Source organism: Mus caroli, unplaced genomic scaffold (genome assembly GCF_978045245.1).
Source record: "Mus caroli unplaced genomic scaffold, Mus_caroli_1 scaffold_4, whole genome shotgun sequence".
Lineage (NCBI taxonomy): Eukaryota > Metazoa > Chordata > Mammalia > Rodentia > Muridae > Mus > Mus caroli.
This window is the reverse complement of record NW_028227259.1, coordinates 34780624-34805919: the sequence shown is the minus strand read 5'-3', so window position 1 is coordinate 34805919 and position 25296 is coordinate 34780624. Positions and strand designations below refer to the sequence as shown.

At 47.1% G+C, this 25296-nt stretch overlaps 2 protein-coding genes across 3 annotated transcripts in view; both read right to left on the bottom strand.

The window, feature by feature from the left end:
- The window catches only part of Plb1 (phospholipase B1), a 107336-nt gene that overhangs the window by 6693 nt on the left and 75347 nt on the right, over positions 1 to 25296 (bottom strand). Inside the window, exons 19-35 of one of the 2 annotated variants that reach the window (XM_085836586.1) lie at positions 24821 to 24879; positions 19988 to 20061; positions 19347 to 19390; positions 16182 to 16290; positions 13633 to 13684; positions 11911 to 11991; positions 9167 to 9232; positions 8801 to 8901; positions 6232 to 6313; positions 5774 to 5878; positions 5579 to 5674; positions 5365 to 5436; positions 4319 to 4357; positions 3842 to 3902; positions 2578 to 2636; positions 1720 to 1793; positions 1147 to 1378 (exon numbers count right to left, since the gene is read on the bottom strand). In XM_085836586.1, coding sequence (XP_085692712.1) covers positions 1315 to 1378; positions 1720 to 1793; positions 2578 to 2636; positions 3842 to 3902; positions 4319 to 4357; positions 5365 to 5436; positions 5579 to 5674; positions 5774 to 5878; positions 6232 to 6313; positions 8801 to 8901; positions 9167 to 9232; positions 11911 to 11991; positions 13633 to 13684; positions 16182 to 16290; positions 19347 to 19390; positions 19988 to 20061; positions 24821 to 24879 — 1238 coding nt within the window. In that variant the 3' untranslated portion in view covers positions 1147 to 1314. Of the gene's footprint in view, positions 1 to 1146; positions 1379 to 1719; positions 1794 to 2577; positions 2637 to 3841; positions 3903 to 4318; positions 4358 to 5364; positions 5437 to 5578; positions 5675 to 5773; positions 5879 to 6231; positions 6314 to 8800; positions 8902 to 9166; positions 9233 to 11910; positions 11992 to 13632; positions 13685 to 16181; positions 16291 to 19346; positions 19391 to 19987; positions 20062 to 24820; positions 24880 to 25296 lie in introns of those variants that run through there. The other variant, XM_021162761.2, reaches the window with a different exon arrangement.
- Positions 22380 to 22877, bottom strand: LOC110294494 (protein S100-A11). Its single transcript, XM_021162766.2, has one exon. The coding sequence runs from the start codon at positions 22815 to 22817 to the stop codon at positions 22521 to 22523; it is 297 nt and encodes a 98-aa protein (XP_021018425.1). The 5' UTR covers positions 22818 to 22877; the 3' UTR covers positions 22380 to 22520.

Here is a 25296-nt window from a genome sequence, read left to right as displayed (position 1 = left end):
ACAAGTTCAGGTTTTAACTTGAAATGGCAACAGTCATTGGCCATGGGTAATTGGGCTTATAACTAGAAAGTTCAGGTATCTCGTTCCTAGGAAAGATCAGACAATAGCTGAACATTTGCATGGCTGCCCAAGAAGTCTACCAGAAGGCTGACTTTGTATCTGGATTGGGAGCCCCACTATCTCAGCTACCTGTGAGGCTGCAGCAGTCACTTTTGCCCCCAAGGGTGTTCCTCTGGAGCTGACATTTGTGTGTGGTTTCCCCTCACATGATGATGTCACCGCCTCCTTTAGTTGAGGTGGAGCAGCTGCTGTAACCCAGGCCTCTTCTGGATTACAGTAAGTCCTGCTCCTCCCCTCCCCCCAACACCCCCCCCCCCTCAGGTCCCTCATAGCTTCAGTGACTTTCGGGGGAGGGCTGAGTAAATGAGGTTCTGTTCTGTTCCAGGCGGCCCACTGGAGACCACTGGCCCAGCTAAGACATGTGGACATGTGGGGGGCTCTGCTGAGAACGTTTCCTCTCTCTGGGAGGAGAGATGGCCCTCACGCTGAGGTACTTCCCAGTGGTGGCTACAAGCCATGCTGGCCCTGCCTCTCTATTATCTTGGCAGGCATGTCTGGAGCTTTCCTTAGCTCTGACCATCCCACCTTGTTCCCCGGCTCTTTCTTAGGGAGCATCCTTGAAGTGAATGTTCTCTGGAAAGGGAAGTGGTTAAGTGCTTGCCCTGTGCAACCAACTGCTCATTAAAGCTCTGCCCTCTTGTGGCAGGCTTCAGTCTAGCTTTCCCAGGTAAATTCTTAAATACTCGCTAATTACTTTGAAGCATGCAAAACCAGGAACTTTATTAGGAAAGAAAGAAACACAACTAACACCCAGTTGTTTACCTGACACCTCAAGCCACCTGAACTCCTCTCTGGGGTACCCTTTCTCACACCTTCCCTTATTTGACATCCTGCTGGGGTATCGCTTTCTCCTGGAAGCTTTTCATCCTTGCTGACTAGGGCTGGTTCCTCTCTTTTCTCCCACCCCTGTGGCATTTAGGAAGCCAGGTGAGTGCTCAGCTAACATACTCCCCCTCCCCCGACACCCAACTCAGTCCCTAACTCTGCTAGCACACAGGAGGTGCTCGGAGTCACCCATGGATTGCAACTTGCCTCCAGCATCTCTCCTGGAAGTGAGGATGTGTACATATACATACAGGCAGAGGTGTGACTGTGAAATGACATGAATACATACATGCAGACAAACATAGTAGCATCAACATATGAAAACAGACATGCAAATGGACAGGTGGAGACACAAGGACTTGGTGCTTTTCAGGCACATTTCATGTTGGATTTTCTGACCCAGGAGTTTGGTAAGAACCTTGGTTTACTTTTTCTGCATAATTTAAAAAAAAATAAAAAGATTATTAACAGTAAAATATCTTCTCTATTCAGTCAATGTTCACAGTTTGCAGAAATATACTGTTGTCCCTCTGAAAGCCTCTTCTAGACCTGGTCCTTGCTCTTTGGGATTTGTACATTTATAGGAGTTAAACCCAGCTAGTGCATACTAGCAACCCAGCAGCTGGGAGGTCCGACACTCAGAGTCATCTTCCCTTACAGATAGAGTTCAAGGTCAACCCAGATTCCCCGAGACCCTGGCAACAAAACAGATCCACAAAACCAAAAAGGTAACCAAACAAGCCCTCGGAAGAGGAAGTAAAAGGTCAACATTACCTAAAGGACAGTCCTCGATACTGTGTGGAGACATCGGCGAGGTTACCCTCTTGGGAGCCGATTCCATTGCCAGCCTTTGAGAACACGAAATGCCATAGGAAAACCAACATGTCAGAGAGAAAGTGGGGGCTATGGCCCCAGTGCACTCAGGGCAGCAAGACTGGCATTAAGACTGGGAGCAAGGGGCTTAGTCTGTGACCCCCACTTCCCAGCTTTGCCTTGCCTTGCTATGGCTACCCAGTTACAGAACTGATGATAAGCAAGCCTTTCCACAGGAGAGGCTTGGGACCCAACTGGGATCACAGTTGTAAAGACTGGAAGACTCTCAAGTGCTTTATAAAGTCGAGTGAATTGCCAACGTGTATACCACACAGGTCTTTATGTACATGGGCTGTAACCACTGTGGTGGAGAGATTCCTATAAAATCCCTCATTTATATTTTTTCCCCCTTAGAACCAACCTCCAGGAAGACATGTATAAAGCCCCGGCTGTACTGCCAGGAGGTGGAGCCCTGGGATGAAGCACACCCAGTATTAAAAGTGAGGAGCAGCACCTTCTCCAGCATGACATATTTTTGCATATGTCAAAAAGTGCTGTTGGGTGTTCAAAAATTCTGCCAACTGAGAATATTCAGTTCATTTCTGAAAATACTTTTTCCTGCACATCTATTTGACAAAGCGGTTGTAAAAAAAAAAATCAATTACATTGTTGCCATTCTCTTGGATGGATAGAGTTAGGGCAGAAGAGTAAGAGATGATGGAAGGTGGGAGCACAGGCTTGGAAGTTAGGAGGGCAGGCCTGGAACTGACCCCACCATCCCATGGCCCACTCCCACCCCCAGGGCTCAAAAGTTCTTACAGTCAGAGAGTCTCCCAGAGCTGCCACAACTTGGATGTCTGCAGGTCTCAGGGTATGCACTGAAAGACAAGCAGACATGCTTGAGTCTGGGAAGAGAGCCGAGGGTACAGTCTATCCTTTTGCTTCATGCCAATACCAGAAACAAGACTGCATGTGTGTTTAGACTGTGTAGAACCGAGGAGCCCAAACTGCATTGGCAGAATTTTCATGCAAGTTTCCTATAAGAGACACAAACAATTCTTAAGCTTGTGTCAGGCTAGAAGATAGAGAAACAGATGCTAAGAAATGTTGTAAGACACAAAGCAGGGATGGAGAAGATGAGGCAGAATTCCATTTTAGTGCTGGTGGCCTAAGTGCCCAACCAGACAGGCACTGGCTCACATACAGGCCACTTAGAGCCCGGTTTTAGATTTTCACATGAATCTAAGACATAGTCATGGCAGGCCCTTCCCTAATCTCCTAAAGTCCTTTTTTGAAGAGCCCAGAGAACTTTCTAGACCCTTCCACAGGCAGAGACTGAGGACACATTTCTATAGAGACATCCATTTCATGGGACTCGCTGGCCTCAACCTCCAGACTTCATCATCTTGCAGGACTGGGCCAACCATGGGCAAGTGAGTTCCCATGTCTTCTCTGTGTCCTGCTTAGATCTCGAAAGCAAGAGGATGGGAAAGAGTTCCTAACACAAATGGCCTGGGGGCTTGGCCAGGCATAATGCTGCCAAAGTTGAACAAATAGCTCACTCAGGATTGGAAGCAAGCACTGGATAGAATTGTGTTGAGTGGTTATCATACGAAGTCTTAGCTTATTACTCAGTGGTATGTATGCCTTTGCAGAGAGGTGGTGGATCTTGGTGGGTCACAGGGGCTGTGGTAGTCTGAAATAAAATGGCCCCTATAGGCCCACAAGGAGTGGGACTATTAGGAGGTATAGCCTTACAGAGGTGTGTGTCATTGTGTGTGTAGGGTGTATGTGTAAGGTGTGTGTGTAGGGTGTTGGGGGGGGGGGGCTTTGAGGTCTCTGAAGCTCAAGTCAGGCCCAGTGTAGCATTCCCTTCTTGTTACATGCTGATCCAGATGTAGAACTCTCAGCTCCTTTTCCAGTGCCATGTCTGCCTGCCCCCTGCCATGTTTCCTGCCATGATGATAATGGACTAAACCTCTGAACTATAAGCCAGTCCCAATGAAATGTTTTCTTAAGAGTTGCTGTGGTCACGGTGTCTCTTCACAGCAAAAAAAAAATCTTAACTAAGACAGGGGCTTACCTGAGGTTGGTGGTGAGGCAGAAGGGGCTCTCTCTTTGCAAACCATCCAGGTTCCATAACCCTAAATACAAAGAGCCAATCCTAGAATCTTAGGATTAAGTGGGTGGGAGTCAGGCAGCAGAAAAGCTGGATGGATATCAGTCTTCCTCAGCAGAGCCCTGGGTCCTATTCCTGGGGAGGGGTCTCCAGGGACACTGAATATCAGCCAAGCTGAGATGCTGTAAGTCTGACCTCTTTTTCATCCAAGGTAAGACTCAGGGATGGAACAAATGGCCCACCCCACCGTCTGCCTTTTCCTTCAGCTGTGTAAGGCTAGGTTGATTCTACTCTCGCCCATAGAAGGTGTGGGTGGAGAGATGGTTTTAGGAAAGGGAATGAACCCTCTGTTTTCTTTCAGGAATTCTTACCCATCTTCCCATCAACAGAAGCTGCCCACCCCATTGCCCAGGGAGCCAAAGAGAAGCCATAGATAGATACCAGGTTGCTGTTCTTGGTAGTGCTCAGAAATGGCGAGGCCTGTGGGAAGAGGCGAGTGAGCAATGGAAGGAGTTACACCAGCCTAGACATGCTCTTCCGCAGCCTCCTCAGGGCCACGACCAGAGCTTAGACCCTTCCAGAAAGGCTGACCACCCTGTGCTCCTGCCCAGGATGTATCCGGTCTTCTCTGCAACCAGAACCAAGTCCCAGAACTCAGATTTAACCCTTAAGTAGCTACCATATTCTTTCTTGCACTCAGCCTATTGGCTAAGGATGTTGGGCCTCTTTTTTCTACCTTACCCCTTCCCAACAGCACCCCTGTCACCCCCAGGTGCCTGCCATTTGAAACCTACTTTGCCCTATAGAAACCTGAGTTCCTTTTTACTTAAGCAAGAAAAAGCAGACCCTCCTCAACCCCCAACTTCTTCTCCAAATAATCTCTGGTCCAGTAGTTCCCAGTGAGAATCCTGGGACCCTTTTGGGGACCCAGAGGAATTCTGGGTTGTGAGGCTGCAGCTACAAAACTCTAAGAATCTGACATTTTTTTAGTAGAATTGGGGTCCTACTCTGCTGAGAGTGAAGATCTGTTTTCCTAGCTCTGACTTCCATCTTAACATCCTGCCTGCCTCCACTTTCCATCCAAGCATGTATCACTCTGATGCTTGGTCTCTTGCTCTTCCCAGCTGGCCATGAGCCAAGGGCTGCATGGAAACAGGTTATCCCTGTCTCATTTGCCCTAGAAAATCTCCTATCCTTTCCTTAAGAGCCACCACTTCACTCCTGCCTGTCCAACAGAGGTGTAGCCTGTCTAGACTTGTGTTGATGACCTTGCCATCAGAAGTGAGGAAAACACTAAAGGGTTCACGTCACTGTGGGTCTGGGTCAACCATTCCTCTCTGTTTAACCAAAGGGGATGATGTGGATTGTCAACCTGGAATATAGATGGGGTGGGTGGGTGGGCAGAGAGAAGCTAAGATGAAGGCTTGGGCTGACTGGGCAGAGGAGATGCTATACTCAGAGGGTGTTCTTAGGAGAGCCCACTCTACCTGGTTCGGACACACGATAGGGGCCTTGATTTCAAAATTATTTTGTCTTGTCTTGTGGCCCACAGGTTCCAGCTTTAAAAAAAAAAAAAGCAAGAAGACAAGGAATGAGTAATAGGCAGACCAAGCAGACTGGTCAAGATGCTGGGGGTGTGGGGAGGAAGGGAGATGCAGGTAGCTGGACCAGAAGGGAGGATTCTTACCCTACAGCTCTTACCATGTTCTTCCAGAGGGCAATGGCTGAGCGGGCATGAGTCTTGGCATTAAAGTGGAAACAGTCAGGGGCAAAGAAAGAGCTGTCGGGCACGCCCGCCTAGTCACCAGGCAGAAAGGGAGGGGCAAGTACAGATGTCAGAAAACTCAGCTGCTCACCCTGGGGGCTCCCCTCATCCTCAATGCCTCATTTCTTTACCGGGGTCCGTGGCATGGACACATTTTCAAATAAGGGCTGGACAACCACAGTGAAATTATTCCTTGTGTCATATCGTCCGCTAGCAATGAGCTCTTCAGTTTTCTTCTGCCGGAGGAGATGGAGACAGGGGTTTGAATAGTGAGGAAAACACAGTGAAACTGGTCTCAAATCTTACTACCTACTCTTAACCAACACTCAAGTTCCTTCCTAAGGGAGGAGGAGGAGGAGGAGGAGACAGGAGAAGATGGGGTTCAGTGAAGTGTGTTCTGTGATCTCTTACTGAAGCTTCAAAGAAGCTGCTCTCTGACTCCTGCCATCCTTGAATGTATTTAAGTTGGCACAGTCCTTGGTAGTCACCACTCTCTTAGCCAAGGACAAGAGACTTAGCATCAATTGATTCTACGTGGGGCTTACAAACCTCTGAGAGTCCTTTACGGTGGCAAAACCCTCCTGCTTACCTGATACTGCCTGTTCCTTTCAATGAGGCTGGAAAGTTCTTCTGCGTTATCACCAACGCCCAGGACACAAGGACACAGTTGGCTACCAACAAAACCAAAGAGCCCCCAGCCTGAGGTCATCATCCTGAATGATCTCTGGCCCAAGACTCTGTATTTCTTATAAGTTGAAGGGTATTAGGGATTTGATTCTGGATCAAAGGATGTCACAGAAACAAACAAACAAACCAACCAACCAAACAAACAAACAAAAAAAAGTCCATGGCCTGAATTTGCTCTTGGAAACAAGACCTTCCTCCTGGTGTCTGTAGGAGTGATTTTTATGGAGCTGAGTCACCAGAAGGTTGTATGAAGATGAACAGAGAGACACACCTTTCTCCTAAACAATAATAATAACAACAACAACAGTAATTGCTAGTACACACTTCATGTTAACAGTGCCAAGCTCCATGTATTAAAATGTTTAAATCTCTTCATCATCCCAGATTTTTTTTTTTAAGACAAGGTTTCTCTGTGTAGCCCTGGCTGTCCTGGAACTCACTCTGTAGACTAGGCTGGCCTAGAACTTAGAGATCTGCCTACCTCATCTGCCTGCCTCTGCCACCCAGATGCTGGGATTAAAAGCGTGTGCCACCACTGCCCAGCTTCCCGGAAGTTTTTATTGTCCCCCTTTTACAGGTGAGCAATCGGAAGATGGCACACTCTGTGATCCTAGTTATGTTGGTGGCTAAGGAAGAGGATCATGAGTTTGAAGCCAGTCTAGACAGCTGAGCAAGACACTATCTCAACATAAAAAGCAAAGGGGCTTGGGGGCTGCCTGTCTAGGGTGCATAAAACCTTGGGTTCTATCCCCAATATTAAAAAACTGGGTGTGGTGGTCTCTGCTTGTAATCCTAGGACTCTAGTTGGTAGAGGCAGGAGGATCAGAAGTGTAGGCATAGCAGTCATTCTCAGCTCAAGGACCAGTTTGAAGCCAGCCTGGGATATACAAGACCCTCCCTTTAAAAAAAGACAAAAGCGAAAAGGGCTGGGCATATAGTTCAGTGATAGCAGACTTCCCTAGCACATGCAAGGTCCTGAATTTACGGAGGACATCAGGAAGAGGAGATGACCAAGTTTCAGTGGTTAAGTAACATCCTCAAGGTCACACAGCCATATTGACTTGACACTGGTGGGAGCTGGGACTTGACTAAGAAGTCACTGAATTAAACGGCTCTGTCAGTCTGCAACTCCACTCTGGTTTGTCCAGATCTGGCAAATCTGGACTTCCACCCTGGGTATAAAGTGATCCTAGCCCGGGTGGCTCTGTGTAGATGGAGTAGCAGAGAGGGAGCTTGGCCACCAAGACAGAAAGGCGGAGGGGCAGAGAGGGCAGTCTCGAAACAAGGAAGCTCTTGATCTTATCAACACAGACATTCTCCTCTTCAAATGCACTTGGCAAGAAACTTCTCCAAACCGGTTTTAGTGGCCTTCAAATCTCTGCAGTGACCCGTAACAGGAGGCTTTGGAGGTGGTGGTGGTGGGAAACCTATTCTCAAGTGGAATGTATATACCAAACTCTCCATGTGCTCCAGTGACTAGAGAAAGTGGGATCTAGTAGATGAGTCAGCATTGCAAATTAGCATGCCTGACAGCAGCCCTGGCAGGCAGCGTGTGTGTCTGCTCACAGTATCCTGAGCCTTCTCTAGGGAATCTGTGCAGTCTGCCCTACTCCTCTAGGGAAGATCTGGCATAGTTCTCCAGGGATCAGCCAGTATACCTCCTTAATTTCCAAGAACAAGACTGGCCCTTGTGAATTATTCATTCAGCTCATCTGCAAACAGCCCCTGCGCCCCTATGCTGTGGTGGCAGTGACTCAGTGCTCACAGGCTGTGGAGGATAATCACCACACTCAGGTGACTAATGGCCATGTGGTGTGCCCAGGAACATGATGAGGGCTAGAGGGCAGGGGAGGAAGGCTTGCACAGCCACCATGACCAGTTAGAAAAGCATCCTCCTTCCAAAGGTTACAGACTTGTCTGGTGCTAGAGATGAACTCCATCTTTTGTTGGGTCTGGAGGCTGAGAGTTGACGGCACCAGCCTCCTAGGACCACCCTTCTGAGGACCAGAATCTTCTGTTCTCTGAGAGAAGATTCACCCCTGGATCTCGCCAATTCTGATCTCACATCTTTCTTACTCTGATTTGTGTTTGTCCCACCTGGAGCACACACATGCCATTCAGAAACACTGTCTGTCCTGGGGACCAGCCTCTAGGAGATGGTCACTCTGCTCTAGATGCTGTGGGCTGAGTGATCCTATTCTTAATACCCTCTCTCTCTTCCTTGATGAAGGGGCCATGTGGCTGACTCGGGAGCAGGCAGAGACTCCTTATGTGCGCTCTCAGAGAGACTGCTGAGGTCTATAGTGATGTTTACAGAAGATAACCCGAGCTGTATGTCCCCCAGGGAGGCCTTTTCAGGTTAAAATATGGGGTAGTTCTACTCTACCCTTATACTCTACCCTGGGGGTTCCTAAAAGAATCTGCCAAGGTCCACAGTCCTTTCAGGAACATGGGTGAAGTTGCCACCAGACCTGAGGATTTGCCGTGGGCATGAGACTGTAGGTTCATTGAACAGTTCTTTCAAGGGGGAGATCTCCATCACCTTTACCATGTTCACAAAGGCCCGGGGAACCTGCCGAAACAGAATCAGTCACCAAGATAATATGGTAAGATGGCATTGGCTTCTTGCTTCTCACATCGGGGCTGGAGCTCAGAGTTTGTGACTTCCTCCTGGCCCCACCCACTTCCTTCCTCTCTTATTTCTGCTCTCCGAGGATGCTAGAGCATACATGCAGGTGTCTGTCAAGTAGCTCTCAGAACTGCTGGGAGGCCTCCGAGGTCACAGACAACAGCTCTGATGGAGCAACTCAGAGGCCTGTGTGGTCTAACTTCCATACCTCTGCATGGAGGATGTCCAGGGCATTCTTGATGTTGTCTACGAAGTTTTGGGGAGAAAAGCGACTCTGTGGGCAGAGGAAAAATCTCATGAGCCCCGTGCATCCCCCATCTCCTCCCTATGTGCAGGACTGCTTCCTGGCTTGGCTTCTCCTCTTTCTATATTTTAATCAGAGTTGGCAATAGTGAAACAGAGGGTTAATCTTTGGGGGGTCCTAGCTACAATGCTTGCATTCATCATGACCCTCAGGAAAGAGTCTTTCCTTTTGCCTAGAGCCGGGGGGGGGGGTGGTGGTGGGTGGGAAACCTCTGAATTGATTTAGTATTGATAGCCTTAGATACCCTGTATAGCTCCTCTGAAATGGGGCTACTGAAGCGGATGACCTCAAGATCTGGTTCTACCACCTGCCCTCTTCTGAGTCTCAGGTGCATCAATCACTTCTAAGTGCCTCGAGGGTGCATGGGGAGCCTCCAAACAGAAATACACTTTGATTTTTTTTTATCTGTGGTTTTAGAACTGTGTGTGTATGAGGGGGAAGAAGGGAGGGAGGGAGAGGGGATGGATGTATACAGGTGACATCTATGTGTGTGTGTATGGAGTCCAGTAGTTCACATCAGATGTCTTTCTCATTTTGGGGGGCAGGGTCTTCTACTGAATTTGGAAGTTTATTTGTTCAGCTAGACTGGATTGGCTAGCAAGCCCCAGGAATACTTTTGTCTCTCCCAAGCACTGGGGTTACAGGTGTTTACAGACACAGCTGGCTTCTTATGTGGATGATAGGAAATTTATCTTCAGGTCTTCATGCTTGACTAGGCCTTCATTCCGAGCCCCACTTTCAGAGCACTGAAAAAAAATCAGTGGAACCCCTTCTCTGGGTGAATCGCATCCAAGAACCCCACCTTACAATAGGTTAAAGCAGTGTCCCTCAGGAAGCTGTGAGGGGGACGAAGGTTCCAAAGCTTTACCTGTCCCCAGGAGCCTTGACAGGCTCTCCCATGAGATCTTTAAATATCAGCTTTAAAGTCACTAGCCCTACATGATTCTGATATCAGGAAAGTTATTGTAAGGGTTTGGGGACAGGTCATCCTCTGGGCATCCTTCTGCCTCACTCTTTTAGTCCCTCACTCCCTGTGGTAGTTTGAAAATTCTTGGCCCAGGGAGAGGCGCTATTAGGAGGTGTGGCCTTGTTGAAGTAGGTGTGTCACTGTGGGCATAGACTTTAAGACCCTTAATCCTAGCTACCCAAAAGCTGAAAGACAGTCTTCTCCTAGCTGCCTTAGGTAGGAGAGGTAGAACTCTCAGCTCCTCTTGCACCATACCTGCCTGCATGCTGCCATGCTTGATGGTAATGAACTGAACTTGTGAACCTGTAAGCCAGCCCCAATTAAATGTTCTGGTAAAAGTTGCCTTGGGCCAGGCAGTGGTGGTACACGCCTTTAATCCCAGCACTTGGGAGGCAGAGACAGGCAGATTTCTGAGTTCAAGGCCAGCCTGGTTTACAAAGTGAGCAGACAGCCAGGGCTATACAGAGAAACCCTGTCTCAAAAAAACAAAAACAACAACAAAAAAGAATTGCCAAAACTTAAATGCCAGAGAAGAGCGACCTGCCCCTGAAGGGCCTGAGACCTTTGAGCCTGGCCTGTCTGTTGACACTGAGAGCTCCCAGCCTGACTGTGGCTTCAGCCCTCCCCCATGCTCAAGCTCACTGCTCCCTCAGAGGAGGCATCTGTGGAGAAGAGGTCATGCTGCTTGCTCATGTGAACTGTGATTCCTCAGAACGGCAGGGTTCAACCTCATGCCTAGCTGGAGGCTTCCTCATGACCTCTGGCCTGGTGACCCACTTCAGCACATACCCCAGGGCTGTGGGGAAGCCGGCACAGAGCCCCATCTCCCTCCCAGCCCAGGACACTGGCCACTTTGCTCAAGGATGGACTATGTAGAGCTCTACCTATGGGCCTCAGGCCACAGACTGCTTATTGTGACTCTTGATAAAGGCTGTTTGCCACTGGGGGGGGGGGAGTTGCCAATAAAACCCTAACCAAGACACATGCCCAGCTAGCAGGTCTCCTGCACTATGTGCTGACAAGCCCCCTTGCTCTCCATATGCCACAGCTACTTTGATTTTGGAGTTACTTATGCATCATCAAAACCCAATGTGCTATTAAAAATTGCTTGTTTCTGGCCCCTGGCTAAAGGAAACCCCAAGGACAGAGCTTGTGTCTCGTCTGCCACTGCTCACCTCTGGGCATAGCATGTGGCACAGGTGTGGGTGTGAGACTCACAGGTGGTTTGGTTTAAGGGATCCCCTTCAGAGGGACTTGAGAATCCAGGAAGAATACATGTGACAGCCATAGAGGAACACCGTTGTGGGTTTTCCATCAGCCCCAAGAGGTGTAGACCTGAACCTTACTGGAAATCACTTTCTCTAGAGATAGCACAAAGGTGCAATTGGCAAGGCCGGTAAATACTGCAGAAAGGAGCCAACCTGTAACTGGTTATAAAAACAAGCAAGTCTTTCTTAACACAAGGTTATCTAGTTTTCTAGAATGATATGATCAGGCTCCCTCCGTAGGGAACTTCATCAGGACCAATCTTCCAGGTGAATGTCCTCTGGGCCTTAAGATTAATGAATCCTCAGTTGGATTCATGCCAAGCCATGTACAGAGTCCTGACCTATCTATGCTGTTCCAGGACCCAGTGGCCAACTATGGAGTCTTTCCTGGGCGTGAGGGGCTGAAGATTTACCGGGTCACGGCAGGAAGCACAGAGGTCATTGCCTCCTATAAACACAGTGATTATCTTCCAGTCTTCCTGAAAGTTTACTTTCTGAAATGAATAGAAATAAGTAGGGTTAGGGAGGAAACCCTCGTAAAGGCAGTTCCCCACATGTCATAGAGTACAAACTGGGTTTTGGCACAGCAGGCACAGGTCTGTCTCCAACCACCCTGGTATGAGGAGTTCTTTTGAGTTTTGCATGGAAGATAGGGAATTAGGTCCTGACCCTAGGAAGGGAAGGTTGTTCTAGAGTCTTCTAGAAATCTGGAGTTCTAATAGCTTTACAGAAGAAGGACCATCTTCCATTAAGAAGGAACTTTCCTTAGCCCATGAGTTAAAGGTGCCTGTGCGAAATCCCAGCTGGGTCTGGACATTGTGGTGCAAGGTGTTCTCCTCGGCACTAGCAATGCAGAGGTAGGTAATTCTCTGAGTTCAAAGCTGGTCTGCTCTACAGAGAGAGTTCCAGGACATGCAGAAATACACAGAGAAACCCTGTCTCAAAAAACCCAAGAAAGAAAGAAAGAAAGAAAGAAAGAAAGAAAGAAAGAAAGAAAGAAAGAAAGGAAGGAAGAAAGGAAGAAAGAAAGGAGAGAGAGAAAGAGAAAGAGAGAGAAAGAAGAAGAAAAAAGAAAGAAGACGAAGAAGAAGAAGAAGAAGAAGAAGAAGAAGAAGAAGAAGAAGAAGAAGAAGAAGAAGAAGAAGAAGAAAGAAGAAGAAGGAAGAAGAAAGAAGAAGGAGGAGGAGGAGGAGGGAAGGAAGGGAGGAAGGGAGGAAGAAAGGAAGAAAGGAAGAAAGAAAGCAAACTTCCAGTTGGAGTGGCAGGTCAGAGCAACATAGAGTTTCCAGGAGTTTGCCACCTCTAGAACTTCCTGCAAGAGAGGTCTAGAGAAGTGTTTGAAGGGTTGCATGGAAGGATGTGGGCATAAGCATTCTACAACACCATGGTCAATGGTGGGTGTGGTGTTCACAGCCTCCAAATGAGTGTGAAAGACATATGGTGTGTGTGTGTGTATGTGTGTGTGTGTGTGTGTGTGTGTGTGTGTGTGTGTGTGTGTGTGTGTGTAGCAGATCAGGAAAGCCTGACATCAGGCATAGACATATTCTGAAATGTTCCTAATAATGGATTTGGGGATGGGGGTGGTGCATCACATCACATAAAAATAACCAAGCGTGACCCACTACTTTTGTTATTTTATCCACTGGATGCCGCCTCCCCAACCAGGTCTGCACTGAGCCTTCACTCTCCCCAACCAGGTCTGCACTGAGCCTTCACTTTGATCTTTTATCTGAGAGAGGATCTCACACTCAGTTTTTAGAACCCAGCTCAAACACCTCTGTTTCTTTTCTGAACCCCCCAATCAGGGGTCCTGTCCCCGTTGTGCCCACTTCTACTCTGTGCGCAACTCTTTACAAAATATGAGTCAACTGTTTCATTATCTTGCTTCTTCATGTTTGTCTCCTCTTTTAAGCTCTTCTAGGAGAGGACTGTGCTGTATCTTTTTACATGTTTATTCTGAGCCCTGGCTAGTACAGAGAATGGGGACTCGATATGCAAAGGAACAGGGGTACAGAGGCCCAGATTCTGCTAGAAACCTGGCCTGAGCCCTTTGCCCCGCTTCCCCGCCTGCTGACTTCTCTGTGTCTGTGGGTGTATCCTGCTGCTCTATGGATCCTTGATGTTCCCAGACTCACCGTGTCTGTCTTCATCAGGTTCACCAGCTTTCTGGCCTGATCAGCTAAGTCACTGTGGGAATACCGTAAGGAGATGAATGAGAATCAAAGTCTAGGATATCAGTGTAGCAGAGAGAGAAAGCGATTGGCAATTGACTTAGGAGAGGAAGGTTGGGGCAGCACTGAAGTCCCACCACACATAGCTTCATCACCGCCCAGGCTTCACCATAGCTTCATCCCCACCCAGGCTTCACTGGGGAGGATGGACCGCTCAAGAGAGATAAAGGCCTGCACGTTTGAGGTTGACTCTTGGTGCATTTATTTTTGTGTTGGTATAGTTAATGATAAACTCTTGGTTTCTCTTCCAAGCCAGGCTTGTTCAAAGCAAATAGGTAGCTATGTATTTATTTTACATCATCTGCCACTCAATTAATGCTCATGTGAACAGATGTCATGGCCCACCTAGCCCCCAACCTCCAAAGGTGATGTCAGTTTAAAATGATGACAGAGCTGGGGATAACTTCAGTGGCAGAGTGCTTGCTTAGTGTGAACAAGGCCCTAGGCTCAGTATCTATACTGTAAAGCAAAGACAGTAACATAAAGACCTGTTCATGGAAAGTCATTGTAGGTACAAATGAAATCCAAGCGGCCCCTTGGATAAGAGCTGCTGTTCTGCTAGATAACAAGGGTTTGAATGCCAGGTCTATCCATAACCACCTTGGAGACCTTTACCTTACAAACCCAGGGCTTTCCTTTGTCAAATAAAGCAGTGGCAGTGCCTTCTTCGTGGAGTTGAGAGAGTCAGATGAGGGTCACATGATTCTAAGGAAGCTACCACAAGGCAAGCATCCTTAGAATGATGTCTATTGTTACTCTCACCATCCACAAAGTTCCCTGGCACCATGCTCAACACAGCTCTCTACCAGCACAGTTGCTCTGATCCTGGCCAGAACACCGGGTATCAGATACTTGGGGGTGGGGGGTGACCCTGAATCAATCACTTAACTTGCTTCTTACCTGTGGATGGGAGGTTGCCAGGGCAACCCTTTTCCTTTGGACCAGGGTTTAGAATGCGTTGCTCCATGGCTCAGGGGCTTAGTTTTTAATCACTGACAAAACAGGGAGTCAGCCCTCTACATTGCCCATCTGACAGAGCTACTGACAACAATCATGAAGGAATTCTGCAAGGTACTCAGGCACTGCTGTGTGTATATGAAGGGCTATGATCAGGCCTGGAATAAAGCCTGCAAGACCCTTGGGTCTGGTTGCTGTACTTGTTGGGGCCATATAGATTCTTTGTGTTATAGTTTCAAGTGCACTATGGGAACAACTGGTCTGCCCCTGCTTTTCTCTGTCACCTGGATGCCTTCCCTAGAGCCTAGGAAAAAGTACAGTCACAGATTGAAGGCCATGAGACATGTTTACTGTGGCTATCATAGGTCCTTGCCTCTGAGAGTCCATTCGTGCATGTGTGCCTCCCTGACCTAACCATGCTTAGAACTCCTTTACTTCTGCTGCTACCAGCGGTACTTACCTGGAATAGAGACATTCTGTTAATGTTAAAGCAACCTTTAGCTTGTAAATGGCAAAACACTTCCACCCCTATCCCTGCCAAAGGGAGAAGCAGCCTTCAAATTCGTTCTAAAACCTATTTGGTTTGGTATGATCTGTCTTTCCTATGGGGCACAAACGTGAAAGCTACTTAGAGATGGCTTATAAAGCTGGGAAAATCCCAGAGAATCTAGGAACCAAACTACAAGGACCTTAGACTCATGCAGAGAAGTGTGGCCTGGGCTGAATCTGGAAGAAAAATTGGTAAAACAGAAAGTTTTTTTTTTTTTCCATGTTCTGTTTAGCTGGGTGTGGTGTTGTATGTTCATTGGCTAGGAAACAAGGCTCCAAGGAACACTCCAAGGCTTTGAAAAGTGTGCAAGCAGAGCTGAGGCAGGGTGGCACTATGGAGCTTGAAATCTGAGCCCTGCAGCCCTGGTGAATTAGTGCTGGGTCCACCATCAGGCTTTGCAGGAGTACAGCAGGCCAGAGCTTTCACATCTAAGATGGGGTCAATGTCACAATTTCCACAGAGGGGCTCGCAACAGCCTTGCCTCTTTGCTTCAGAGGTTTGCAGAGGCTACAGAAGAAATGTGGCTGTCACCGAGGGCCTCCTGTCAGTGTTCTCCCTATGACACAGGAAGTACATGGGCCACAGAGTCCCAGATGCCTCTCTGATGAAGACAGGGCATGTAGGACTCAAAACCAGCAACAACAAGCTAACCGGGACTCACTACTTACAGCCACTGCTTTGTAAGGGAATAAAGTCTACAGAGGAGGCTGGGTGATCTGCTTCAAGTGTATGTGTGGCATCAGAGGAATGTGACTAGCTGCTAGGGTAGGGTTGAGTGTACACTGGCCAGGTCTGTGTGTCTGACAGCAAGGGATGCTCCCAGGAGAGCCCACGCCAGCTCCTTACCCAGCCAAGCCTCTCACAGCCTACAACACAGCAAGCCTTCCCCAGGACCCCTCACTTCCGTCCTCCCAGCATGCACTCCCTCCAGGACACCCAGGCTCACTTAGATTTGGCTCCTGCTACGGCCTGGTTGAAGGATGCTCGGGGAGTGTTTTCTTTCCCAGTGCCAACAGAGAAGCCCTTCAAGGAGGGGTTGAATCCCCGGAGAATGTCTGGAAATACAAGGGACATGTTTACCAATGGCCCCAAACCCTTTTTGCCCGCTGTTTTGCCACAGGGACACCTATATAGCCCAGGCTATCCTCAACTGGTGATCTTCCCACCCAAGCCTTGTAGGTGCTGGGATTACTCAGCCAACTGTCAAGTTCCTTTGAACACTGAGTGTGGAGGACAGAGCAGAGCCCCAACTCTACAGCCTAGCATAGAACAGAATGTTGAGCAGTCTGAGACTCCACACCAGTGGCTCTCCACCTTCCTAATGCTGAGACTCTTTAATGCAGCTCATGTTCTTTTGTTGCTACTTTGTAACTGTGATTTTGCTACTGTTATGAATTGTAATGTAAATTTATGACATGCAGGATGGCCTTTGGTGGCCCCTGTGAATAGTTTGTTAAACCCCCAGAAGGGTTAGGACCCATAGGCTGAGAATATGCATAGCACATAATAATTTACCACATTCAGGCCCTTGTTTCTTTTGGGATTTTACTGCTGAAGTCTTTTCCCGCATCTACTGAGACCATCATGTGATTTCTGTCCATACTAATTTGTATATGGCAATGCATCCTTGTATCTCTGGAAAGAAAGAAACTAACTTGCATATGGTCACAATGTGTTCTTGAATGTAATTTACAAGTATTTTACTAAGAATTCGGTATCTATAATCACAAAGAAAATGGATTTATTTATTTATTTATTTATCTATTTATTTATTTACTTTTTGCTACCCTTGTGTTCAGCAGTGTTGGCATGTTGCTACTTGTTCTGTGGAATGCGTGAGGTGGTGTTCTTGCCCTCTCCATGTTGTGGGGTGGTTTTAGGGTAGCTGTTAGCTCTTCTCTAAAAGCTCAGTGGAATTCATTAGTGAATCTGTCCATTTCTGGGCTTTTCTTCATCAAAGTTATTTCTTCATTTTGCTCTTAAAATGTCATCTTTTAATCAAACTTTAAAGATGGTTTTGCTGGTATAGCAATTTTGATTGGCAGTTATTTACCTTCAGGGCTTGAACTACATTATTTTATGCCCTCCTGGCTTTTATGATTGCTAATGAGATCTGCTGCCATTCTGATGTAGTTGCCTTTGTGGGTGAGTTAGCCTTCCCTGTTTACAGCTATTAATATTGTTTGCTTTTAACTTCTGATACACTGACTATAACACATTGTGGAGAGGTTCTTTGGTTGACTCTATTTTGGCTCTCTTGTGCTTGAATTTTTCTCTAGATTTGAGAAATCTTGTGCTATAAACTTACCTGGATAATTCCACATTCCTTTAGAATTTATTTCATCTCTTTCTATCTTATCCATTCTTAGATTTGGCCTCTCGATCATACCCCAGAATTCTTAGACATTGTGGTCAAATTCATTTATTTCTTTAAATGATGTGTGATTAGAGAGTTCATTAGTCTTGTCCCCTATTCCCGATGTTTTCCCTATTTGGTTACAGCTTTTAGCAATGCTTTCATTAGGTTATTTGTCTCACTGGGTATTTTCATTTCTAACATTTCTGTCCCCACACCCAATCTCAATTTTCTTGCTGATTTTTTTCCACAATACAGACTTTTTCATCCATACTTGTTGATGATCAATTCATGTGTCTGTCTTTGTGGTGGCATACCTCGCCCTGGAGACTTGCTGATCAGGGCAGAGGTCTGTCTCCCACACACCCTATCCTACAGCATCTGCTGGGTTAAATTTAAAAAGGCATTGGGGCTAAGTTCTGTCCTGACCTTGTACCGACACAGCACATTTTACCTGTTTACACAGCTGTCATGCACTGAATCCTGAAGCTCTATGATCAGGTGGTCCTCCCTCCTCTAAGAAAGAATGCTGAACAGCTAAGCTAAGTGCATTAGGGGGAGTCCTCCTGAGTGGGCGACACTGTTGATGTCATTTATAAAGCACTTTGGTGAATGATCTTGAACAATATGTTGTCCAGCCATCTTGCTGGGTCATCTCAAAGCCAAGTTCATCACACTCACGGGAGCAGTCTGTCACCTTCTGGCAACAGGGAACAAGGAGTTCTCATGACACAGAACTGTACCTATTTAAATTCAACACAGTTTTCTAAGAACTAAAATAGATAACAGACCTGAGGTCTGATCAGGTGTGCCAGTGTGGACATTATGTATCATATCCCTATTGTCTAAACTTGCTGGCTTAAAACTCAAATTGTGTCTTAGGTCAAGATAATGTACTGGGCTGGTGAGATGGCTCAGCAGGTAAGAGCACCTGACTGCTCTTCCAAAGGTCCTTAGTTCAAATCCCAGCAACCACATGGTGGCTCACAACCATCCTTAACAAGATCTGACTCCCTCTTCTGGTGTGTCTGAAGACAGCTACAGTGTACTTACATGTAATAAATAAATAAATCTTTAAAAAAAAAGATAATGTACCAAAGGGATATATATTTTTTCCTGATACATATCTATATATCTATATCTATATCTATATCTATATCTATATCTATCAGAAAAAATAGAATAAAACCAATCAAGTGCCTCCCAGGTAAACTCCTTAAAGGTTTCTGAGAAGCAAAGAATACACTGTAAATATTGCCTAATAAATATGGCAATGTTTGCACTGCCCAAGCAAGGTAGTTTCATCTCGCACTGCTGCAAGTGCTGCGGGTTTACACAGTAAGGTCTTGTGAGCAGAGATGCTTAAACCCCACCCCCAACCCCCACCTCCCACCCCCACCCCACGCCCGCAACCCTACCCCTCGCTCTAGGTCCAGAATGCCTTCTTTATTGGATTACTTTTAAATGATCTGTCCTGAGATTTGGTTTAAGTCATCCTTTCTTTCCTCACGCAATTCATTTATTGGATAAAGGCGATTTCCCGTTGAGGGTGGGGGTGGGGGACCCACATAAAAGCAAACAAAACCCGCCAAAGTTTTAGTTAGCTCAGGAGCTAAGCCGAGAAGGCAGCCTCCGGGAAGCAGCGCTCCCTACTGCACACAGCTGCATCCTGCTGCCTTGGGAGGCTGGCGACTGCCAGCGGGAGGCGCAGTGGGCTCAGGCGTAGCCTGCCGCCCAGAGCACCAGGGTACTCACTGGGTAGGGTGGTCACGGTTTTGATGGTCTCATCCCCGCCCACACTGTTGGTGAGAAGCAAGAAAGAAAATGACGGTTTAAAATGCCAAGCAAGACAGAGTGCCCTTCTGAATCACAGCCCGGTGGATTCGCCCTTTATCCGTCGAAGAAATGCTATTCTTTTCCTCCCTCCCTGGACACCGGAGCAAACAGACAAGAGAACTTAAACTGTTGCTGCTGCTGTTACTGTACTTTCCAGCTTTGAGCCCGCTCTGATGTTGGAGCAGGGAGAACCAAGTTGGTCTCTTTCATTACATTTCCCAATCCAGAGGGATTCTTTTGGGGCCAGCAAGGGACCACTTGGCCTCTCCATTACCGCCCATAGCTTACCCTGGATCTTTCTCTTCGCTACTTAGCTTGGAAAAGAGTGCCTTTAGGAGAGTCAGGGTCTCCCGACCCAAGGCTAAGCCTCCAAGGGAGATGTGCACGTTTACCCCTCCCCCCACAAACTCCTGTCCAGGCAACACTACCTCCTGATACAGGTATTATAGTCTTGGGGGTGGGGGGAGCAAATAAATTGAATTTGGAAATTTGTTGTAGAAAGATGGCCCATCTCCCACCGAGGTTTTCTAGAAGGCTCAGGGGCTTCTGGGTTGACTCACCTCCAGGACAGGCCTCGGTATTCAGTTAAGACATCAAAGATATTCCAAGGGCTGGACCCAGCTCCATTGCCTGCCTGAAAAAGAATTCAAATAGCCAGTGGTGCCCATGCTTTTTTCTCAGGGCCCAGATGTCCACCTGTTTGAAGGCCCGTACCCTTATCCTGGCCAGGACATCTAGGAAAGTTCTAGAATCCAGATGGAACATCCTGTGGATCTACCTCCCACCCTTTCTGGGATGAGCCTAGTGCCATCTACACCTATACCTCTCCAGGGAAGCCCTGCCTGGATGGCAAGTAGGAGAAGCGTGACCCTGCAGTGTCAAGAGTCTATAGCGTGTATTTCTTCAGAGCATGTGCTTAGAGGTGCTGTGCCCATTTTTTTTTTTAAATTGTGAAACATGTAATCAGAGTACATGACATCCCTAGTATGTGCAGGTAAGAAAAAGCTGGAAGATGCAGGACATCTCCTTCCCTGAAGCATATATTTCTATACTCCAGCAGAAATTCCCGGGTTATCTTCACTGCAGTACAGTAGTGTCTTAGTTAGGGTTTCCATTGCTGTGAAGGGACACCATGACCAAGACAACTCTTATAAAGAACAACATTTAAATGGGGCTGACTAAGGTTCAGTCCTTCATCATCATGGCTGGAAGCATGGCAGCATCTAGGCAGGCATGGCACTGGAGGAGCTACTTTTTTTTTTTCTTGTTTTTTTCCAGACAGGGTTTCTCTGTATTGCCCAAGCTGTCCTGGAACTCACTCTGGAGACCAGGCTGGCAAGAGTTCTACATCTTGTTTGGAAGGCAACCAGAAGACTGGCTTTCAGGCAGCTAGGAGGAGGGTCTCAAAGCCCATCCCGACAGTGACACACTAACTTAATAGTGCCACTCCCTGGGCTAAGCATATTCAAACCACCACAATCCACTTCCTGGTCCCCATAGGCTTGCTCAAATACATGAGTCTATGGGGCCATACATAGCCATAACATAATACAAAATACATTTAGACCAACTTCAAATCTCCCATTGTCTATAGCAGTCTCAACAATGTTAAAAGTCCAAAGTTCAAAGACTCTTCTGAGATGCATGCAGTTTCTTAACTGGAATCCCCTATAAAATCAGAATCAAAAAGCAGATCATATACCTCTAACATTACAGGATATACATTACCATTCCAAAACGTCATAGTGAGGGAATACTATTTTGGAAATATCAAAGCTAGTCCAAAAACCAGCTGGGCAAATTCCAACCTCTGCACCTCCATGTCTGATGTCAAAGTACTCTTCAGATCTACAACTCCTTCATCTTTGGTGACTGCAACAACTTCTTTTGGGCTGTTTCTACTCCCTGTTTGCAGCTTTCCTCAGCAGATAGCCCACAGCTCTGACATCTCTAACATCTAACAACACAACTTCAACTTTACAGCTTCTTGTTCCAATATCTGGGATCCACACGTGATCTTTTTCTGGGCTCTTCCAAAGGGTTTGAGTCACATCTCCAGCTCTGTCCTTTGTAGAACTCTAGGCTCTGGTCGACTCCACTCCACTGCTGCTGCTATTTTTGGTGGTCATTCCATAGTACTGGCATCTCCAATATACTGGGGTCTTCCACTGCAACTAGGCTTTACCAATAGTCTCATAGGCTTTCTTCATGGTGCCAAGCCTCAACTTCTTTAATGACCTCTTCAGTCATCAGAATCTATCCCTTGTCAATTTGATACATATTAATATCTCTTTACGTCCAAATGAAAACAATAAGCAGGTCCTAATAATGCCTAACACAATATAACTCTCCCTTGTACAACTGCAAAGTTTAGCTTAGTGGGTCCTTGTCCCATGGTCACCACTCAGTTAATTCCATTTAATATCTTTGAACACAGCATTCAGCTCCATTCCACTTCCTGGTGCCCCTTTACTCTGTGAACCACAAATGTTGTATTTTGACTTTCTAAGCTTGCTACACTTGATCAAAACACTCTTCATGAGAATAAACCAGAGAACAAAGACTATGCTGGGACTTTTGAGACTTCCTTTGTCAACACAATTCATAGAAATCTCTTTACCTTAGCCTCAGGCAGACTCTTGGGACAAGGGCAAAAGGCAGCAACATTCTTCACCAAAACATCATAAGAAAGATCTCCAGAATTCAAATGACCTCAGCACCAATGTTTTCCATAGTCCTACTAGGACGGTCCATTCAGTCCCATTTAAAGTATTCTATGGCTTTCCAAATCCAAAGTCACAAAATCCATATTCCTCCAAACGAAAGCATGGTCAGGCCTATCATAGCAATACCCCAGTCCCTGGTACCTACTTCTGTCTTAGACAGAGTTTCCATTGCTGTGATGAGACACCATAACCAAGGCAACTCTTTTTTTTTTTTTTTTTTTTTTTTTACACTTAAAAAAAAATGGCATTGTTTTATTTTTGCCAGCAGGTGTGGGATACATGTTGTGGTAGGTGTGCTGGGCTCAGTGCAGGTGTGGATGGGGTCGGGGGAGGTGATGACTTGGTGGTTGGATGGGAACTGAGAGGATTAGATTCGCTTCTGGGAAGTTTGGAGGAAAGAATCATGGCACGCTATAGCTAAGCCGCCAATGAGGTTGAGAAACTCTTGGAAATCTAGCTGCCCGTCACAGTTGAGGTCCAGCTTCTTCATCATGCGGTCAAGGACACCAGGGTCCTTCTGGTTCTTTGTGAAGGCAGCCAGCTCTGTGTTCATGAAGGAAAGGAATTCAGTTTTGGAGAGTTTAGTGTTGTTTCCATCCTTCCCGCTGTACTTTTGGAAAACAGCAATCAGGGATTCAATGCATCTCTCAGTCTCTGTAGGCATCTTTGCCAAGTTGAGGAGCGAGGTCCGGCTGCGACTGTGGCTGACGGTGGCTGGGACAGGAGTCCCAAGGCAACTCTTATAAAAGACAACATTTAATTGGGGCTGGCTTATAGGTTCTGAGATTCTGTCTATTATCATCATGGCTGGAAGCATGAAGTATCTAGGCAGACACGGTGCTGGAGGAGCTGAGAGTTCTACATCTTATTTTGAAGGCAACCAGGAGAAGACTGGCTTCCAGACAGCAAGTAGGAAAGTCTCCAAGCCCACCCCTACAGTGACACACTTCCTCCAATAAGGCCATACCTGCTAGTAATGCCACTCCATGGCCAAGCAAATTCAAACCACCATGGTACCTAACCGCCACCATATCACATGTGCTGCCTTCCCACAAAGTCCCAAGCACCTTTGTGATTCTCTGTGACTGTCTGTCCTGAAAGCATCTTCCAGTGACCATGGGGAGGGGGTGGGTATCAGACCTCACTCACCTAGAAGTGGCTGAGATATATGACTGGTAAGGTGCCAATGACCAGCCTGCCAGTCTCTCCCAGGGGTAACACATAGTAGGACCTTTGGGATAAGGAACTGCTGGGATCTCATGGTGAAAACTGCTGTGGGGCTTACATTCTAGATCCTACATTCTGGGCCTGGCTTCTAGACTCAGGAGCGGAGTGACTTGTGTACTCATTGAACCTTCCTTATCGGTCAAATGTGAGGAATGTCAGAACTCAAAGGATTTCTGTCATGAGACTATTGAGTGAGTTGACTTCACTATGTGACTAAATCACAGTTGTGGCCAGATATCTGCTCCTTGGAGAGTTCAAACCTGGCTGTAGGAGGAACAGAAAGGCCAATGCCAAGGTGGTGACTACTTCCGCATAAACATGGGGGACAGGGTGCACAGTCAGAGAGGCAACTGCCACATGAGGGCCAAACTGAAGTCTGCCTGAAAGCCTAGATATTGGTGACACAGATGATAGCCAATTGGGAACTGCCACTTGGAAGACACACTTGCTTGGGACCAATGGGACATGGGTGGAGGGTATAAAGGGTGCTCCTAAGAATTAATAAATGAGCTTACTGCTGCATTCTCACTTGCTCCAGGAGTCTGAGCAGTTGATTCCATGCCTTCTCACCCACTGTGCCCAAGAGGGACACCAGGGAGCATAGAGGACTCAGGCAACACGGGGCAATGCTGCCTTGTAACTGATCTAGAGGGCAGCAGCTGGGGACAACAGCTGAACTCTACAGGAGTAATGTGACCTTAGAAACTTGTTTCTTGAAACTTTAGGGGACCAACTCCCTTAGGCTCTCTATGGACTCAATTCTGATTTTTAAAGATGTGCTTTCTAAGAGGTCTAGAGTATCACCTTGGGGCAGCTACAGAAGTAGGTTTGTTCATCTCTGAAGCCTCAACTAGAACCTCTTTTCTTACCAACACTTCCATACCCATCAGCACTTGTTCCTAGCTCATCACCCCTGTATGTCCATTTGAGCAGGCATCTCTTAGCTTTTCTACGTGGACAGACAGGACTGGCTGGGTCTTTGGAGACACTCATGGTAGGAGATACTATTGCACCCCAAACATGGACTATATAACTTCACTTAACCACTCATGCCCCTTCAGGGGCCCTTCTACTTTGTTTTCTTTTCACCCCAGCATGGCAGAGGAGTGTAGAGGTCGGAACAAAACCAAGCTGGGCATGCTAGCTGCCAGGCAAAGGGGATAGGGAGCCTTGGAGGATTGGGACCAGAAACAGGCTAAGAGTAAAACCTCAACTTTCAGTTTCATGTTTTTGTATTCATTAAAATCTCTCCTCCTAGTTGGATATGGTAGTACATCGCTGTAATCCCAGCACTTGGGAGGTAGACACAGGAAGATCAGGAGTTCAAGGCCAACCCCAGTTACATAGTGAATTTGACGCCAGCCTGAGCTACACAAAACCCTGCCTCAAAATCATAAACAACATCTTTCTTCTTAATTTTCTACGGTTGAGATCGCCTACCGTGAGAGAGTCGCCCAGTGCTCCTATGATCTTGATATCAGCCGGCCGCAAGCTGTGAACTGGAAAGCAAATCTGGGTGAATGGAAAATGAGGGTTTCAGGAAGCCCTGACCCAGGCCCCTATGTCTCTGAGAAACCTAGCTTTCCCAGTGGCATGCCTTGCTCCCACTGGCTGCCAACTCAGGCTTCTCTACCACTTTCACACTGCTTGCAGAATGGCAGCTGCCACACCCCCTGAGGACTTGCACTGGTAAGGAAACGTCCCTGATGTGTCCTAGAATAGGATGTAGACTGACAGATGAATGTGTACCTGAGAGAATATGGGGATTACTGGTCCTCAAACTGGGTTGGGCAACAGAATCACCTGTGACCCCTGAACTACCAAGAGCTTCAGATTCAGCAGGTCTATGGTGGTCTAAGATGTTTGCATGTCTGATGCTCAGGTACTGTGGCTGCCCCAAGTCCTGTCTGGGTACC